Below are 18,246 nucleotides of genomic sequence, written 5' to 3' on the forward strand. Positions count from 1 at the left end.
AAATCCTGGATCACCAGTGAACTAAAGAAACTGTTAAAGAAATAAAAGCCTTCAAGGAGCAAGACAGTGAGTTATTGAGGAGCATGCAGAAGCAGCTTAATGTCAAGATTAGAGTGAGCAAGGAGATGTATAGGAGGAAGATAGAAAATAAACTGCAATGGAACAATATCAGAGATGTGTGGTCAGGGAGGAAGAAGATCACAGGCTTCAAGCAAAAGGAGGATCGGATAGATGGAAGTATGGACAGAGCAAATGAGCTGAACACGTTCAACAGATTTAGTTCAGGAAAAAGCTCCTGAAAGTCCAAAGAGACACGGATGGACGACTCAACATGTGACCACAGTCTATGGGACTGAATGTCTCACAGACAACATTAAGCATTCACTCAAATGCTGGGAGAAAACAATACATATGATGTATTTATATTAGACCTGTAGTAGTTTGTTGCCTTCACTTTGATGAATCAGATATTAGGTTTTAGACTGAAACTGTACATTTTGTGGACATATATGGTGAAATATTGGAATGTGCTGAATCTACACCCTGAAGATAAAACCTTAATATATATATATACACAGTATGCATACAGTACAGACCAAAAGTTTGGACACACCTTTCAATTCAATGACTTTCCTTTATTTTCATGACTATTTTCATTGTAGATTCACACTGAAGGCATCAAAACTATGAATAACACATGTGGAAATATGCACTAAACAAAAAAGTGTAAAACAACTGAAAATACTCCTTATATTCTAGTTTCTTCAAAGTAGCAACCTTTTGCTGTGATTACTGTTTTGCACACACTCTGCATTTTCTTGATGAGCTTCAAGAGGTCGTCACCTGAAATGGTTTTCACTTCATAGGTCAACCTGCCCTGTCAGGTTAATAAGTGGGATTTCTTGCCTTATAAATAGTCATGAAAATAAAGAAAAGCCATTGAATTAGAAGGTGTGTCCAAACTTTTGGTCTGTACTGTACATATATATATAATATATTTTTATTTTAAAAAATTAAAATATTTTAAAAATATTATAATTAAAAAAATAAAATAGATTAAATATTTACTAAGATTTTATGTATTTTAAATATGTAATTAATTAATTAAATATAATTAATTAAATATTAATTAATTGTATTTAATTAAATATTACAATTAAATATTTTATTAAAAAAAAAATGTATGTATTTATTTATTAAAAAAAAATAAAACTCAAGATGCCTAAAGCACCTGATAACATCAAAAACTCGAACGGATTTGTGAGTCAAGGAAACATTTTTTTTTTTTTTTTACCTGGAAAATTCAAGAGAGCTCATTTAAATCACGTTATGTAACCCGTATGTTTACAGCGCAAAGAAAAGCAGGTCACCAAACATGTTTTTGTTCTCGGCGTGTTTCCAGGAAAGTCTGACGAGGAACACCGCGGCAGATGTGCCTCTTCACTAGCAGCACACCAGAAATAGCCTTATCAACGCTTATTTGAGAGTAAATCTCATAGTAGCAAATGTTACTTCCCCACCGCTGTGTAAATCCACAGCGGATGTCTCCTCCCCCTCCCACCCAACTGCTTTATCTCATCCTTCTTAAAAAACTGCCATCTGAGGTCAAACATGATCTTTAATCACATGAATACTTTTAAATAAGGACTCCTGAGAGCACACTGATTACATGTACAGTTAATGTAAGAATAAAGCAGCTGCATGAAGACCTCCCACTCACTCCTAGTTCACATTCAGCATCTAATGGATTTGGGGCCTTGCTCTGATTTGGAAAACCGGCACAACGCCACAAAACAAAGTCAGCTGGTGTCAATTCCTTGATTTCTACGTCTGTCAGTTTTCACTTTCCTTCAACTACACGCAAGGAGGGTTGACACAGCTTCGTGGCGCCCGGCGCACACGTCCAGATCATCGTCCCGCTGGACATCACTGGCGTTGAGAGGCGGCTAGAAGAGCGCAAATGTCAGTTCGGGGTCGTTTCTGCGGGTTTGGTCCATTAACGGCTTCGAATATTCAACACCCTCGTCCCAATAGCCGATGGATACGCACCCAGTCTTAGAAAAAGTTAATCGCTTCGAAGGAGTCGCAGGAACGACAGACGAGTATTATTGCTACCGAACAGCTGAAAGAGACAGTGTTTAGTTTAACGTCCGCGGGGTTTTTGCTCTGGATTCAGAGCTCCGCCTGTTTGCAGATGACGTTGTCCTCTTCATTTTCGGAAGAACTTCAGGTAGACCACGGCACCCAGAATGCCCAGCTCCATCAGAATGATGACGGCCAACAGCAGCTTGTTCGTCATCAGGCTAGAGGACGGGAAGGAAGCACACAAAGAGAAACTCTTGAGTTTCATTGTCGATGAACATCTACGAAGGAAAACATAAGAATGAAGAAGAACTCCATGATCACAGTGGTTATTGATGACTGATGTGAAGTCTCAAGCTTGGGATGTAACCGTACTTTGTTTTCTGTAGATGCGTTAGAATTATTTCGTCCAAGAATATCCTTCAGATTCAAGTAAAATGAAACTTTGACTAATATTCAATCTGATAAGTAGATTTTTTACAAATTAAAGTGAGTAAGCAAGAAGAAAATTATTAGCTGAATCATCCGTCGAAACTGAAACAGTTTCTTTAGACGTGTGTTACTGGATTCAAATTACAATATAGTTGAGGATATAGTAACTTTACTAAGGTGGAGAAGTATAAACAGTCGTAATGGAAAATATCAGATAATTTTTTTACATGCTGGTAGACAAGCGTAAAAATGTCCTAAAAAGTGATTTTTTATTTCAGCAGAATAATCTAGTTTACAAAAAAGGTTTAATTTGATCATTTTTATTTAGAAGGTGGACATTTTTGTCTACTAGTGTGTCTGAAGATTTCTGTGTAGTTTTTGATCATTATCCTGCAGAATCCATTTTTATTTTTGTTAGGAGAAAATGAACATTATGGTAAGATCTTTTCATTTTTCATTTTCAGATAGCCTCTCTTTGTTTAACACCAAACCATCCCGGAGTGTTTGTTTGTTTGTTGTTCTGTTTGGGATTCTCGCTACGAACTGCGGCAAGACGTTTGTTGCGATTCCATTTTTTAAACAGCTGTTGTTTATCTGACTGTACATATGCACAGGATAAAGCAAGTAGCTCATTTGTTTGATCCCTTCTCTAACACAGCTGCCTTATTTGCATGGCAGTTTCACCCACTTTTTTTTACCATTTCAAAGAGTTGCTCACAAAACTCATCATTTTTATATCAGAGGGGGAAAAAAGGACATCGTGCTTCAGTTCTTCTAATTTCCAGGATTCTCTTATCGGCTTAAAAAAAAAAAAACAAAGGTAAAAATGAGAGGAAACTGAAGAGCAATCTATGTCAGTAAAAGGTGAATTTATGTTAAGGCTGCTTTAAGCGTCATTATAAGTGGTGATATTAACTGCAGAGTTAATCTGCGTGGTGTTACTCACCGTCGCGACATGGCGCGAAGGATTTTTCTACTCCGGCTGAGGTTCTCTCCTGTATTCATCAGCTGAACGGAGAAAAACCAAAACACATTTTAAATAACAAACATTTAACGTGTCGTTGTCTAGCAACAACATCACAGTCAGTTTCTCCTCTACGATCATGCACTCATTGCCGCCTAGCAATGCATGAATGCCACCTTTAAACTGAAACCACATCTGACCAATCGCCTACTCACTCTGTCTCTGGTCCGGTCCAGCTGCTCCCTCTGCTCTCCCAGCTCCTCGATAATATCCGTGCCGATCTGATCCGTCTCCGCGGCGATGCGCTGGCTTCGCTCGATGCTCTGGCTGGCGTTGTTCAGGTACTCTGTTCCCTGCAGTAAAAGAGCTCTCTGGGACTGCAGGTGTGTCTGCAGAGGTAGACCAAAGTGGCATCGTCAAAACGGGGTGAATTAGATTCAATTTGGACAAAAAAAAAAAAAAAAGATCCGAAAGTGAGTGTTTTCGATTAGGTACGTAGCGTGGGAATTTTGGTGCTCACACTTTGTTGATTTTGAGATGAGTAAACGCTCGGATGGCTTCCCTGGACTGTCTGGGACGAGGAGCTGAACCCTTGCGCCGAGGTTTTCATGTCCCTCTGCAGCTTGCCGAGATCCCTGCGGTAGAGGCGCAGCTTTGCACTCATCGCGTTTCTGTATGAAGAAGGAGCTCCACGCAACTCCTCTTCCATTCCTTGTAACTGGAGCAAAAAATAAGAAAAAAAAAGATGAGCAATGCCACCAAACAAAAGAAGTTCTGACTCTCTAGACCGCATGTGTCAAACTCAAAGCCCCGGGGCCAAATCTGGCCCGCCGTAGCATTTTATGTGGCCCCCTAGACTCCAAATTACATAAATAATTCCCTCCAGTTTTTCACAAACCTACGAAATTCACACCAAAATCAACAAATCTCCACATTTTTCTTTCTGATTTTACTGCAAATTCTCTTAAAATTGGTTAAAAACGTCGAGTAATAAAGAGTCACATTTAACATCGTAATGTTAGTGCAAACATTGTAAAAATTCCAAACATTTCTAAATTGGCAACACAGAATGTGCAATTTTGATTTAAAAAAATAAATCACTAAAACAATCACAAAATCCTGAAGGAACAGCTGTTTATTGATATTTTAACAATTTAATTGGTTTTATTAATGTATTGTGGCGCAACGGGCCTTTTTAGAACATTCAGATTGTTGATACGGCCCAAAATAAAAAGTAGTTTGACACCGCTGCTCTAGACGATTAAGCCATCCTACTCTGTAGCTACAAGGTTTCTAATTTAAAGGCGCAGGACATTTTCAGTGTTCAAAAGAAGTATTGACGCCCCACTTTTACAAATATTGTTGCTTTGAAAACACAAATATTGGATTTGACTGGCATTAATGAAATATGTTAACACCAAATAGGGCTTTTTTGTGAAATGCTACTTGGGTTTTGATAAAAATGTTAAAAAAAAACTGTGGAAGGCCTTTGTATTCATTCCCCTTCACTCTAAATACAATTCACTGCAACCGATTAACTTAGTAAGTAATGACGGCAGTTCCAAAGAAGCTGATTAGAGTTAATGAGAAGATGGATTGAGTTAAATTAGGGCTGCACATTGCAAAATTTTTGTTGAATATTGACAGCGAAACTGTGAATTATAAATAGATCATAATTCTTAAAGCGTAAAAGACTGTATTCTCAAAAATAACTTAAAAAAATACAGGAAATGTCTTTCTCAAACTTTAACGAGACCCCCCACCCAAAAAAAGACTTGCGGCTGACATCGAAAGAAGGCTCTAGAAAGCATTGGCCCAAATGGACAGAATAGAAATGCACCCCACACTTTCCAGATTTCTATTAGACATTCATTTCCTTCTACCTTACAGTTATGCACCGCTTTGTGTTGGTCTATCAAATAAAATCCCAATAAGTACGTTGAAGTTGTTGGTTCATAAATGACAGATTATCTCGAAAGTAACTGCTTATGGGGGGGAAAAAAGCATACAATTCAAATTTTAACAAAGATAAAGAGACATGTTTCCAATTTAGTGCATTTAAAAGGTAAACAGACAGTAACTCACCACTTCCTCAGCCTCTCCCTGTCTCTCATCAAATGTCCTCACCAGCTTCTTCCTCTCCTCTGCATTTGAGACAGCATAAATTCAACGCTCACAGCACAGAATATCTTTTAAATGAATTGTGCCGGCTGTGTGTTTACAGTGTTTACCTCCGTGGCTTGTCAAAGCCCTCTCCGGAATTAGCTTCAGCTCGTCATACAGCGACCTGTACATCTCATGCAGCTTCTCAAACTCTTCTGACGACATTTTGACTTTAAACCGAAGTCCGCTGGGCTTATTAAGAGACTCCGGCTTTTCAGACAAGACAACAACAATTACGTGCGCAAGTAAATCTGACAGTTTTGCTTTGGCTATAATCAGAACCCCGAGACTCTTCCGCATGATGGCCCGCGCGACTCGTAGCGCCTTGAACTTCTCAACAAAAATCTAAATGTTATGTGGTTATGTGTTAAATATGGCGAATTTCAAATTTTATATTGCTGATAGCTTTTAATATAAATGTAATAATAAATGCTGTTAAATTGTAGCGTGAAAGAACTGAGGGTTTTTGTTTTAATCAGGCACTGACGCGGGCAACCGTTGTGAAAATCTTTGGGAAGTGTAGTTTTCTAGAAAGTGTAGATTTATCACAGTATTTCCTCCTTTTCCTCTTTTGCTTATGCTAAAGTAAATATGACATTGATAGAATGTCGATATAAATTAAAAATTAAACCTTCAAACAATGGCGTTTTAAAGTTTAAACTTAAATAATGGATACGTTATTTTTATTACTATGATTCAGAATTTGTTTGAGGTTAGTGGAGCTTGACGCTGCCTTTGTCAATTATTTATAAGTGAAGTTAATTAAAGGTAATGGGTAATGATGTTATTAACTGAGAATAAAATGCAATATTTTTATTCATTCTTTTTCTTTTAGAATACAGTACAGAAGAACAGAATCTAAACAACCTAGATGTACGTAGTACTTACTGTGCCAATAGAAAGTCTTTATTTTTAGACTAAAAGTAGTCCATATATTTAGAATCAAAATAAATGAAATAAAAAACAAATCTACATTTGTTTACCAATGTGCAAGATGATTATCCATAATTCATAATCAGTTATTATTACCAAGAAAGACAACTAAATCACTTTCTTACTTTGTGTGTGTATATATGTGCATATAGTTAATGTAAAGACTGTAGTTATGTTGGGTTCCTTACCTTTAACATTAATTATGTATCTTAGAAGTTGTTATTAAAATGTGATGGTCATAATTTACTTCACACACACATTTTTTTTTAAATCCCTGGCCTTAAAAACTACAATCCCATGATCCCGTTCGCATCGTGAGTCCGTTTCCCTCCCGTCTCGCTTCTGCTTTGACATCAGCTGTTCTGCCTACACACATCAGCTGCATCTTCTAGAAGAGGACAGCCAGGCTCAGAGATCTGTGGCGTGATGTTTGTCTTATTAATTATCGCGGGCCTCGGAGTGGTGACGCTTCTGGTGATTTTATTCGCTCCACATATACGGTAAGTACCTTTTATCCTCATGCGAATCCACGTTTCTGGCCAGATTATGCTTTTGGTTGACCAGACATCGCATTGCATTGATGTAATTAGTGCTACATTGTCCATTTGTCCCCGTTAGCCAATTTCTCTTCTGCGTTTGAATGTAACAGTTTTTTGTTTTTTATTTAAATGTACGATTTCTAAGTTTGCTGCACAATGAAGGAATGTGGGAGCTGGAAATCAATGAAACGGACTGACGGAGTGTTTGCACGGAGGTGATCCGGCGGTCTTCCGTCTGAGCTGCTCGGGCCTATCAGGAGGCTGCGCGTGGGAGGAGCTATATCTGTATGCCTCACTCCGACACGCTATTGGTTGCGGGTCGGTGCCGCTCGGTGGCGTGGGTCACACGGCTCGAAGCTCGGCGTTGTTCGGCCAAGTTTCGCGATGAATAATTAACCCGTCCGACTCAAATGTTCGTCCCCTAATGAGGTTAGGATTCGAACTGTGGCTCTACAGGGACGTGACGAGCCGCTCTGTGTTTCCAAACAGAAGATATGCAGCAGGAGCCGTGTGCAAATCCACAGCGCGTCTGGATGGGAAGACGGTGCTCATCACCGGGGCCAACACAGGGATCGGGAAAGAGACCGCCCTGGACCTGGCAGTGCGAGGTGGGCTTACATTTGGGGGTCCATTTGATCGAATTCTGAAAAGTAAAAAAATAACTAGAATTGCATCTTGTACACCTATTAAACAATACAACATTTGTTAAAGGGGCAGGATTGTGTGAAATCGACTCTTTTGAGCGTTACATCATGTTATGATGTAGAAACAAATGAAAAACATACCTGGGAGCGTTGCCTTGATTCTTTAATGCATGTTTGAGGAATCCTCTAGTCTCCTGTGGGAACCATTCAGCTACGCAAAACGTTTGGGTGGAGACGAAGTTTCTACGCTTTTAGGTTTCCGCCTCACAGAGCTCCCCTTCCCCTCGATTCCACCACTTAGCTCCTTCAGACTAGCCAGCAGCAATTAGCAAACATCCGATGGAACTGCACATCTGCTGAGCTCGGTATACGAGCTGCTTGTCAGTGAAATGCTGGTTTAAAAACTCCTGAAGGCGGAGTTTCAGAAAGAGCAGGAGCTTCTTAAAGAGACAGAAACCTAATTTCAAGGCGTTAAGTTACAAAGTAAAGTTTCTTTTAAATTATGTGTGACATATAGACTTTTTATAACTGGAATGTAACACAGTAACTTGATTGTTCTCTATAATGGCCCTATACCTATGAAAACATAATACTGCCCCTTTAATCCCGCCTGACATTACTCAGAGTGGAGTCCTTGTGGTTTGGTTCTCAATTAAATTATATTCATTCTGACTCTTTCAAATCAGTTTTCTGCCTCTCTTCTCTTGAACATCTCAGGCGCTCGGGTGATAATGGCGTGCCGAAACGTGGAGAAGGGCGAGGAGGCCGCCGCCAGTATACGAGCCGCGTACTCGGAAGCCAAAGTGGAAGTGCGAGAGCTGGATTTGGCAGACACCTGCTCCATACGAGCGTTCGCTCAGAAATTTCTGAGAGGTGAGTGAAGTGGCGGCGTCACAGCTCACAAGTAGCTGGAATTTGTTGTCATTTAACGTAGCGTTTTTTCCGTTTTGTTTCTCTTTTTGTTCAGAGGTCAACCACCTTCATATACTCATCAACAATGCCGGCGTGATGATGTGTCCCTACACGAAAACAGTCGACGGCTTTGAGATGCATATCGGAGTCAACCATTTAGGTAGGTCCAAAACAGAAACATGTTGGAGTCACAAATTCATCCGCAGAGGTACAGGTTTCAAGAGGGAACTGTCCCGTACGATTTCGCATCAAAGTAAAGTTAAATAAATCTGGATCAATTTATTGGCCCGCCTCTAGATTCTATTACAGGCAAACATCAAAAATGTCTTATTGAGAAATCAGGACTGGCCAAAATGTGTATCGTCAAGTCAAATATCACCGTTTTCAAAACTGACTTTTGAAATTGGCTAAAAAAAACACTGATGGAAAAATTTGTAGTCATTTGTCTTCCTATTAAAGGAGCTATACAATTGATTGTGCAATTTTATAGCACAAGCAAGTAACTATGCTACCTTCAGTTGTTATAAAAATGCTATATATATATCAAATATGACTTCAAAGAAATTTTACTTCCTGATTTAACGCCTTGAAATTGGGCATGTGTCTCTTTAAGACAGTCCTGCTCTTCCTGAAGCTCCGCCTTAAGGAAGTCATCACAACATGGCTCCTCTATTAACCCCTTAACAACCTCCTTTACCAGCGTTGCACTGAGAAGTAGCTCCTCTAATGAGCTCAGCAGACGCTCAGCTCCACCAGGTGTCTGCTGATTGCTGCTGGCTAGTCTGAAGGAGCGGAGTGGGGGCGTCAGGTGAGGGTTGGGGGCTGCTCAATGTGGAAGCTGCAGCTCTGAGGAGGAACTTTGTCCTCGAAGGCGGGGCTAGGTTCATCCAGGCGTTTTGTACAGCTCATTGGTTGCCATGGAGATGAAAGGATTTCTCAAACATGTGTGAAGGAATCAAAGCAACGCTCCAGGTAGGTTTTTAATGAGGGAATCACATTATAACATGATTTCAAGCTAAAAAAAATTATATAGCTTAGTTAGCTTAAATAACTTTAAGTTATGATATATTTACCTACAGTATTTACTTGGGTAAATAATTTTTTATTGCCAGAAAACCTTCAGTGGTTATGACATTTTAGTTAGTAAAGGTTTTATTCTGGTGTTTTTATTTTTTTTCTTTGCGTGTTCAACCCTGACGCTTTTTGATTTGATCCACGAACCAATATTGCGAGTTTGCAACCAAGACCCAAACTCCTTTACCTTGGGTCTCGTGCATTTCCCTCAGGTCACTTCCTGTTGACGTACCTCCTGATCGGACTGCTGAGGCGCAGCGCGCCGGCCCGCGTCCTGGTGGTCTCGTCGCTGGCACACAACTTCGGCTGGATCCGTTTCCATGACCTTCACAGCCAGGGCAGCTACAACAGCGGATTAGCATACTGCCAGAGCAAACTGGCAAATGTGCTGTTTGCCAGAGAGCTGGCCCGCAGGCTAAAAGGTACACAGACGGTCAAACAACACGTGGGAGAACGGACAGATGACCTCTACATTCAGGGGGGAAAACCAAAAAGTTAGAATGGGGATGCTTAAAAGAAATAACATAAAGTGACTAAAATAAATAAAATAATGCTTCGTATAGGTTTCAGTAAATGGGTACAAATTACATATTTTTTTCCAGGAAAAATGTTAGATGAATGCCATAGGCTGAACTGAAACAAAAAACAAACAGATGCATTTGGGGGGAAAAAAAAACTTTGGGGTTTTGTTGCGTCTGATCTAAATTTAACAAGGAAACTTCATCAGAGGCGACGCAATTCAAATTCCTCCCACTGTAATTTACTGAAAGTCACAGTTTGTGAAATTAAACTAATTTTCCTTCATTCTGATTTAGATTGTGTTCATTTAATCTCGACTGTTCGGCGGGAGGAGCAACCGATCGAGTTAAACTCGAGCTGAATGCCATCAACTTTTGGTGGGGGGGGGGAAAAAGCATTTTTTAACCCAAAACTTCAACTTAAACTGTAATTCTTACTTATATGAAAAGCAAAACAACAACAAAAAAAGCAAAACATATTAAAAAGCTGAAAAAAAAAATTAATAGTGCACAAATGGGATTTTTTTTTATTGAAGGTAAGGAGAAAAAGTGAGCTTTCAAAGACAAGATGGCTTCTTGGTTTAATTTCCATGAAGAAAAAAGTGAACATATTTTTAAAAAGAAAAACAAATAACAGCTGTAAGTTGTGGTGAAATAGCTCCCCATTTGAATATTTGAATGACTGAAACAGAACAAAGATTGCAAAAGCAGCTCAAGGCCAGAACCTGCAGAAAAATCACCAGGTGAATCTCAATGCTGTGAACGCTTTGCAGCCTTCGGTTTCCCTCCACAGAAGGAGAAATCTTTCCAGTTCCCGTTTAGAAAATACAAAATATCTTTCAGTTCCAGGTTTTGAATTTGAATAAATGATCTGCCGCCATTCCGCCTTCCCAGGCACCAATGTGACGGTGAACTCGGTCCACCCGGGCACGGTGAACTCCGACCTGACCCGACACTCGACCCTCATGATGATACTGTTCACCGTCTTCTCCGTGTTCCTGAAGACGCCGCTGGAAGGAGCACAGACCAGCGTGTACTGCGCTGTGGCCGAGGAGCTCCACTCGGTGTCCGGGAAACACTTCAGGTAGGAGACGGCGCGCTGCGGACAAAACCTCCTTATAAAAACAAAAACCCGTCTGTTAATGGGACGGTGCTCTTTTCTGAATTATTCATCGGAGAGTAGAAGCGCCCGGAAAGAAATGTGGACATAATGCTACAAAAGCCGGTCGGTAATTTGTTCTGGCCTCCTGTATTATTAAAGAACGGAGCATCGGGCGAGAAACTAAAAATAGGGAAAACTTGCCTTCTCAGCTGTAGAAAACCACAGCAAGTGACTATTTCACGTTTTCCGTGTAGAACTGTAAAACCTAGCTTAATATCACAACAGCTGGGTTCATTTTAAAGCTGTAATCTGAATGTAAATGGGGGCCAATAATGAAGCTCTGCACTGGTTTTATCTACATTAATTGTCAAAACTAGGAGTAGGTGGATGAAATCCCTGTAATATTAAGATTTATTTAGCTATTAAATCTATTTTTATATAAGTAGTTCAGGAACTGTTTTTAATTTTGCCAATAAACCTTGTTTACAGAGCAGATTTTAAATGTAATAATTAAAAAAAATTCCCGATTTTGTCACAATCTTGAATTATTCCATAGATCCAAATTGGTCTGTTTTGTGTGTCAGGATGAATAAACGAGTTCCAAGTCGCCTCCTGGCATTCGGACTTGGAAACCCGAAGTCAATATCCAACATAGGGCCAGGGGATAAATTGATTTTGAATCAATTAATTTAATTTCCTGTTTTTCCAAGATTTAATTTTCGGGGTGGAAAAAAACTGGATTTTTGTCACCAATTCATTCCTTCGTTTTGCCCAGTTCAGAGTGATGTTAGCGACCCAAGAACGGCCATCTTTTCTTTTTCTACATGCGCATTTTGCAACTTTTATTTCTATTTATTCTGACTTTGAAGTCAACTTCCAGAAGAAACGATTGAAAAAGAAAAGTTTTTGAAGATATTTTCTGTCATTTGTGTTTTAATTTTTTTTAAGAAAAAAAAATGGGGGGGGGGGGGGATAGCTTGAAATCTGACATCAAATTTGATTTTAAAAAATCCCTGGAGATTTTATTTTTAAACCATATCGCCCAATTCCTAATCCAATGGTGGCTGCTGCTGAGCATATAGGATGTAGTCAAAGTGGCAGAAATAAACAGCTTATATGGAGTTTTTATGTTTGGTGTCACATTAAACCGGAGGCAGACATTATACCATACAACCTCATCCTTCACAATTCTCAAATTCTGACCTGGAAAAATACTCGCCAAAGCTGAAATCAGCAACCATCCAACATGGCTGCCATCCAACATGGCTGCCATCCGACATGGCTGCCTCGTGTTTAAAACATAGTAAACATTGGAGGAGTCGACCGTTTATTCTGCTGTTTTTCCAATTATTTTCCTTATGAGACGAAATCAAAACAAGATACATATCATAATGAAACAGTATGGGATTAATAGTTTGATTTGTTACATTTATTTAGTTTTAATTACACAAATGTAGGATTAATATTTGCGTGATTAAAAAAAACCCACATAAATCACGTGTGTGATTTAAATCTTTTAGGTCAAAATCTAAAATAATTTTGACCTTTTATTTAATATTTTAAAAATAATCTAAATGAAGTATTAGCATAGTTTTAATTACAATTAAAATTTGTGTAGTTGTGCCATTTTAACCTTGGTTGTTTTTAGCTAGACAGTTTGAGCGTTGTCCAGGGACAACAGATGAAAAGTAGCATTTTGGCTAATTCTGGCACATTTACCAAAATTTACCATTTACCGGATAAAATAAAATGAAATTACATAGAAGGGTGGGATTTAAAAAAAAAAAAAAATACAGATTAGCAACATTCTGCTCAGATCAATTAGGGTTTGGACGGTCAGTTTCTAGAAAGCCGTGCAACAAAGTCAGAATGAATACAGACGGGAGCAGCTGGGGGCGACTCATGCTGTTATTAGCTCTTACATAATAACGGTCCGGGCCTTTCTGCTCCGGTTTCAGCGACTGCGCCCCCGCCTTCGTCGCTCCTCAGGGGAGAAGTGAGGAGACGGCCAGCAAACTGTGGGACGTCAGCTGCGAGCTTCTGGGCATCGACTGGGACTGAGTCCTCCTCTTCGCAACGCTCACATTTCTCAGGCTTCCTCGGAGTCCCTCACACTTCAGTTCTTGTTTTTTCTTTTTTACATTTTTATTTCGATGTTCCGTACTGGAACATCGAAAGCTTTTCTTTTCGGTACGTTCTATAGGAGGTAAATCAATGTGAAGTTTTTTTTTTTTTTGGGTGAAATAAGATGCAGTAACGTTGCGTGTTTTGGTGCTCTGCTGCAGCTCGATAGACCAGAACCAGTCTACTGTATCGACGGTTCATATCTTAGGACTCTATTTTCATAACACAATGCGAATACAGCAAATGGCAAAAAAAAAAATTAAAAACGAACTTGATCTGTTTGTAATGCTGTTGCCGTACGATTAGCCGTCAATGCAGGGTAAAAAGACCAGCATCTTTTTCATTCTCATCGGATTTCATGTTCATTTCTTAGGAATTTGCAGTTAAATAGTTCAACTCTTGTGCCAACTTTCTTAAAAAAAAAAACAAAAAAAAAGTCAAAAACAGGGATTATATTTTACACTCACGTTTGTTAGCGTGAGCGTGAGCCATAAATGTATCGTTTTCTTCTTTATTTTAAGAGGTAAGAAATTTCTTTTCCCCTTTTCTAGTGTCCCGATTGGCACATTTCCGCAGATTTAACGATCTCCCAACTTAACGTTTTCGTTCACGTTCGTAGTTGCCGAGAGTTTACATTCTCTGTTTTATACAAGTCGAAACATGCCTTTTACGAAACTGACATTCATAGTAAGAGTTGAATGTTTACATTTTATGTAAATAAAGAGAAACATTACAACGGGGTGCTTGTGCGGATCTTGGAATCTCAACCTGTCTCGACATTTCAGGCATTCCGTATGAAACAGCTGGTTGCTACGTGACCCAGGGCTGTTTGGCTCTGCAAAAGGGAAATTCAAGATGGAATGCTAATTACAGGATTGCCTTTTATTCATTCAGGACTGCGTCTTGGAGGTAGACGGGTCACACACCTCAACTGTTTGGATTATTTGTGTAAAGGTATGTGTGTTTGTAGCGTATATAAAAAGAGATGGAGGGCACTGAACCCCCCACACATAAAGTTGAAACGAACTGGATAAACAACACAGATGACCTGTGACAAAAGTTTAACTCCTTTGCCTTCTCCCAGTACTGTGGGAACGCACCACTCAGTTGGAAACAACCAATAGAGATAGGCGGAGGGTTTTAGTGCTGTCAATAACTCTTGCGCTCCTCTCCTCCCTCCAACTCTTTGCTAAGCTACAGCTGATTCACCACAACAGAGTCTGCCACTAATGCTAATGCTAGTTAGTATAGGGCATTACAATGGCAGATAAACAGTTTTTCTGTTGTTTTTCCATCATTGGCGCATTGTGGAGCATACAGGAGGTTGATTGACAGCGCTAAGACCCTCCTCCTTGCTCTGATTGGTTGGTTTTGACCAGGAGTGATGCATTTCATTTTTGCAGAACGCAAAGGTAGCACAGGGAGAAGGTGGAGGAGCTCAATTTTTCACATATTATCTGTCATATTATACTGTCAAGACATGGTGACAGTTTTAATAAATGTGGGGAAAAAAACATTTTTGTAAAAGTTGCATACTGCAGGTTGAAGTGAAGTATTTAATTATTGAAAACAAAGCCAGTTAGTTTTTCCTACAAGCAGAAATTCTCTGATTAGAAACGTAATCAGATACATTTAAAAATAAAGGCTATAAAAGAAACACTTTTATTCTTCAAGTATCTTTCTTTCAAGATGTGTGTGGCCGTATTTGAAATTAAAATGACAAACACCAGAAATAAACATCTCAACAAAAATATATATATCAATAATTATGATTTTATTTCACAATTGACAAACAGAGCACAAAATCATTAGTCCCTGCATTTTTTTTTAAAGAAGTTACTGCATTACATATTTCATGATATTTTTATTTTTTCCCCTAAATATTCGTTTCAGTATAAAGTGCGGCAGTGATGGGACACAACAGTCGAAGTTGAGTAGGGATAGAGTGCAGCTTCGTTCAAAATGGTTTCATTTGTTCCTCAATAATTACTACGGGAAGATTTGTTGCCAGGTTAGTGCAGAGACACGCAAGGCAAAGAGGCAACAACATCTCCACCGCCTGACGGTGCTTCTTCAAACATGTGACACATTTAATGTGACTAAAAGTTATACCTGGAACCTGTTGGTTCAGGAATACAAAAACTAATTCAGGTTTTGTGACTCTGTGTGTGTGTTTTTTTTTAATTTTTACTCAATGTTACAAATTCACCTGATCTACCTTAAGGACAGACAACAACAAAAAACTAGGAGTCTGACTAAGCAACAGTGTTTCTGATCTCATAAACGAAGTGGATCCCTTCCTGCATCCCACCTGAAATTTAAACAATTAAAATGTTCTTAAATGCCCTGAAATATAATTATTTCTTTGTACAACTGCTTTAAAAGGATAGTTTGGGATATTTGAAGTGGGGTTTTGCTAAAAAATAAAAAAAAATTAGAAGCTCTTAATATCTTTCCTCCAGCAGATAACTTTTCATCCACATTAGAGAGTACAAGAGGCTAAAGCTAATGGCTAACCCAAGGAGAACTAAGACCAGCATAGTTGAGATTCTTTAAATGGTTCCATCACGCGCCTTCACAAGAAAATGGATAAGTTTATTTTCCTGTCAAACAACTACTGTGTTGCTACCCTGATGCTCAGTCACCTTTGGCTGCTGTTTCATAACAATGAATGATATACAGCTGCTACCGTCAAAACACCCAACTGTAAAATGGTGGTGGGGGGGGAATGTACACAGTCTCTGGAGAAGATGGAGACATTTAATATCTGCTAATGTTTGAACTGTTTCCCAGAAATGACATTTTCAGCTTTGAATCGTTCTGAACTGCAGATAAAATAGACGACTCGGCTGGCTAGCTGTTAGCTTTCCATCACTGATTTCTGCATTGTTCTCCAACCTCACTTACTATGATGTGTCTACTGCCGGTGAGGGAACCATTATTGATTACTTTATAGGAACCCTCCTGTTTCTGTTTAAAGAACTCAAATTTAGCTTAATTATTCTAGCTAAAAATTAGCTTGATTAACTTATTTTAGAAACTTCTACCCCTCCTCAGATAATTATTTTCAGAATCAATGGAGGCTGGAGACGATGCGTCAATGACGATGAAAAAAACAGTGGAAAAGTAAAAACGATTCCTGGTCCAAGTACTGCATTGAGGCTAGTATTTTTTTTTTATTTTCCATTTTTCACTTAATCTCTGTAATAGATTGGTTAGTATGACTGGAAAAACACATTCTGCTTTCATTGCATGTTTCACACGGGAAAATCGTGAACTGTGCTCTGCTTCCTGCCTTCGCGTACTGTGTAACTAAGATCCGAATACCAACCTGTCAACGGTTTAAAGGTTCCTAAAACAATGTTTGGGTAAAACAAGTGTGAAATTTTTGATACTGGAATTTAAGCTAACAAGTTAGCCGTTAGCTATAACCTCCACGTCCAACTAATCTGGATAACAAGAGCGATCGGCTGTATCTAGGATATAACCTCCTCACGTCGCTTCAAACATCCTGCACTATCCTTTTCAAAGAAACAATCACTGAAAATGTGTTCTGTACACGTAAACTACGTCTCTGGGATAGCAACGAGAATATCTGTTAGGTATGTAACATTTTGACAAAGAACATTGAAAGTGGACAAACCAAAACATACAGACATTAATATCGTTAATAGAAATAAAAGAAAGAAAGAAAAAAAAAATGGTAACATTTATCAAGGGTCAGTTTCGGATTTTCTTTTCCCTTTAGGCTGAGGTAGGAAACAAACACACACCAATGCAAAGCAGCGTGCGTTTCAGTCAAGTACCGTCCTTTTAAAATACCGTACCGATGAAAAGCAACGTCGTCTTTCGAGAATCGGCACAGTGGTGATTCACAGCTTTACCGCGGAAGGAACGATACTTGCGTAACAAAAGGTTTTCCCAACAGGTTCTACCGTCAACACAGGGCTAGCGCTGGTTTAGCGCTAGTGTTTGCTAGCGCCAACTTAGCAGCACACACTTTTTGAGCAGTAAAAACTGATTCTCAAGAGTTTCACATCTGAGAAACCGGTGCTACGATTTTGTGTAAAATGTTCTGAAATTAAAGGGGAAAAAAATACTTGTCAGTTATACTAGTTTTAGAAAGAATTACTGCATAATGCCAACATGATGCACAGATGGTGTCCTCTTTGGTTGTAGGGGAATGCCACAATTATTTCAAATGAAAGTACTTGTTCACATGAAATCTAAAAATATGTTTTGTGGCTTCTGCAGGAAGTTGAAATATTTCCCTCGTCAGCAGACTCAGCCTGGGGGTTTTGAACTAAGCCCTATAAGTTTGCGTAACCCATGTAATTACCAGGGTAGGATTGCTGCGATCACGCTAAAGGAGGAAGATCGATTCCTTACGGTTGTGGTGGGTAGAAACAACATGTCAGTGGGGAGATTTAAGTCGGCAGACGCTGAGGCCCACGTCGCTGTGTTTTAAACACGTAGTGTGCGGATCGCGACTCCTTTTGCTTCAGAGTCTTCCCTTCTTTACCTTGCGGTGGGCCGGCTCTGACGCGGCGGGGGGGATCTGCTGTGCTCCGAGAGCCACTGGCGGCAGATGTTCTGCATCACCGAGTCCTGCGCTCCTTCAGCCGCTTGCAGGACGTCCTGGACCAACGGGCCCGCCCGGCCCGGGTCCAGCTTCACGGCCAGCAGGTACGCCGGCCTCAGTTTACTGCACACCAGGAAGGCTTTGATCTGAGACAGAAAAGTTTCAGATGCATGCAAT

General features: G+C 39.5%; 3 protein-coding genes across 4 annotated transcripts in view; 1 reads left to right on the top strand and 2 right to left on the bottom strand.

Annotated features, from left to right (window-relative positions):
• Window positions 1-1,602: 1,602 nt before the first annotated feature.
• vti1b (vesicle transport through interaction with t-SNAREs 1B) lies at window positions 1,603-5,943 on the bottom strand. The gene is made up of 6 exons (XM_005811263.3): window positions 5,710-5,943; window positions 5,564-5,622; window positions 3,999-4,196; window positions 3,694-3,867; window positions 3,461-3,522; window positions 1,603-2,303 (listed from the first exon to the last, which is right to left on the bottom strand). The coding sequence occupies exons 1-6, from the start codon at window positions 5,939-5,941 to the stop codon at window positions 2,210-2,212; spliced, it is 819 nt and encodes a 272-aa protein (XP_005811320.2). The 5' UTR covers window positions 5,942-5,943; the 3' UTR covers window positions 1,603-2,209.
• A 973-nt stretch (window positions 5,944-6,916) lies between these two features.
• On the top strand, window positions 6,917-13,744 carry rdh12 (retinol dehydrogenase 12 (all-trans/9-cis/11-cis)). Of its 2 annotated transcripts, none has more exons than XM_005811262.2 (7): window positions 6,917-7,074; window positions 7,603-7,721; window positions 8,475-8,630; window positions 8,725-8,829; window positions 9,956-10,165; window positions 11,156-11,345; window positions 13,322-13,744. In XM_005811262.2, exons 1-7 carry the CDS (start codon window positions 7,001-7,003, stop codon window positions 13,422-13,424), a joined length of 957 nt encoding a protein of 318 aa, XP_005811319.1. In that variant the 5' UTR covers window positions 6,917-7,000; the 3' UTR covers window positions 13,425-13,744. The 2 variants fall into 2 exon arrangements, with proteins under 2 accessions (XP_005811319.1, XP_023207910.1); XM_023352142.1 differs by having other exon boundaries at window positions 7,606-7,721.
• zfyve26 (zinc finger FYVE-type containing 26) overlaps window positions 13,566-18,246 on the bottom strand; it is a 37,522-nt gene continuing 32,841 nt past the window's right edge. Inside the window, exon 43 of the mRNA XM_014473403.2 lies at window positions 13,566-18,215. Coding sequence (XP_014328889.2) covers window positions 18,006-18,215 — 210 coding nt within the window. The 3' untranslated portion in view covers window positions 13,566-18,005. The remainder of the gene's footprint in view (window positions 18,216-18,246) is intronic.

Source organism: Xiphophorus maculatus, chromosome 19, assembly GCF_002775205.1.
Source record: "Xiphophorus maculatus strain JP 163 A chromosome 19, X_maculatus-5.0-male, whole genome shotgun sequence".
Lineage (NCBI taxonomy): Eukaryota > Metazoa > Chordata > Actinopteri > Cyprinodontiformes > Poeciliidae > Xiphophorus > Xiphophorus maculatus.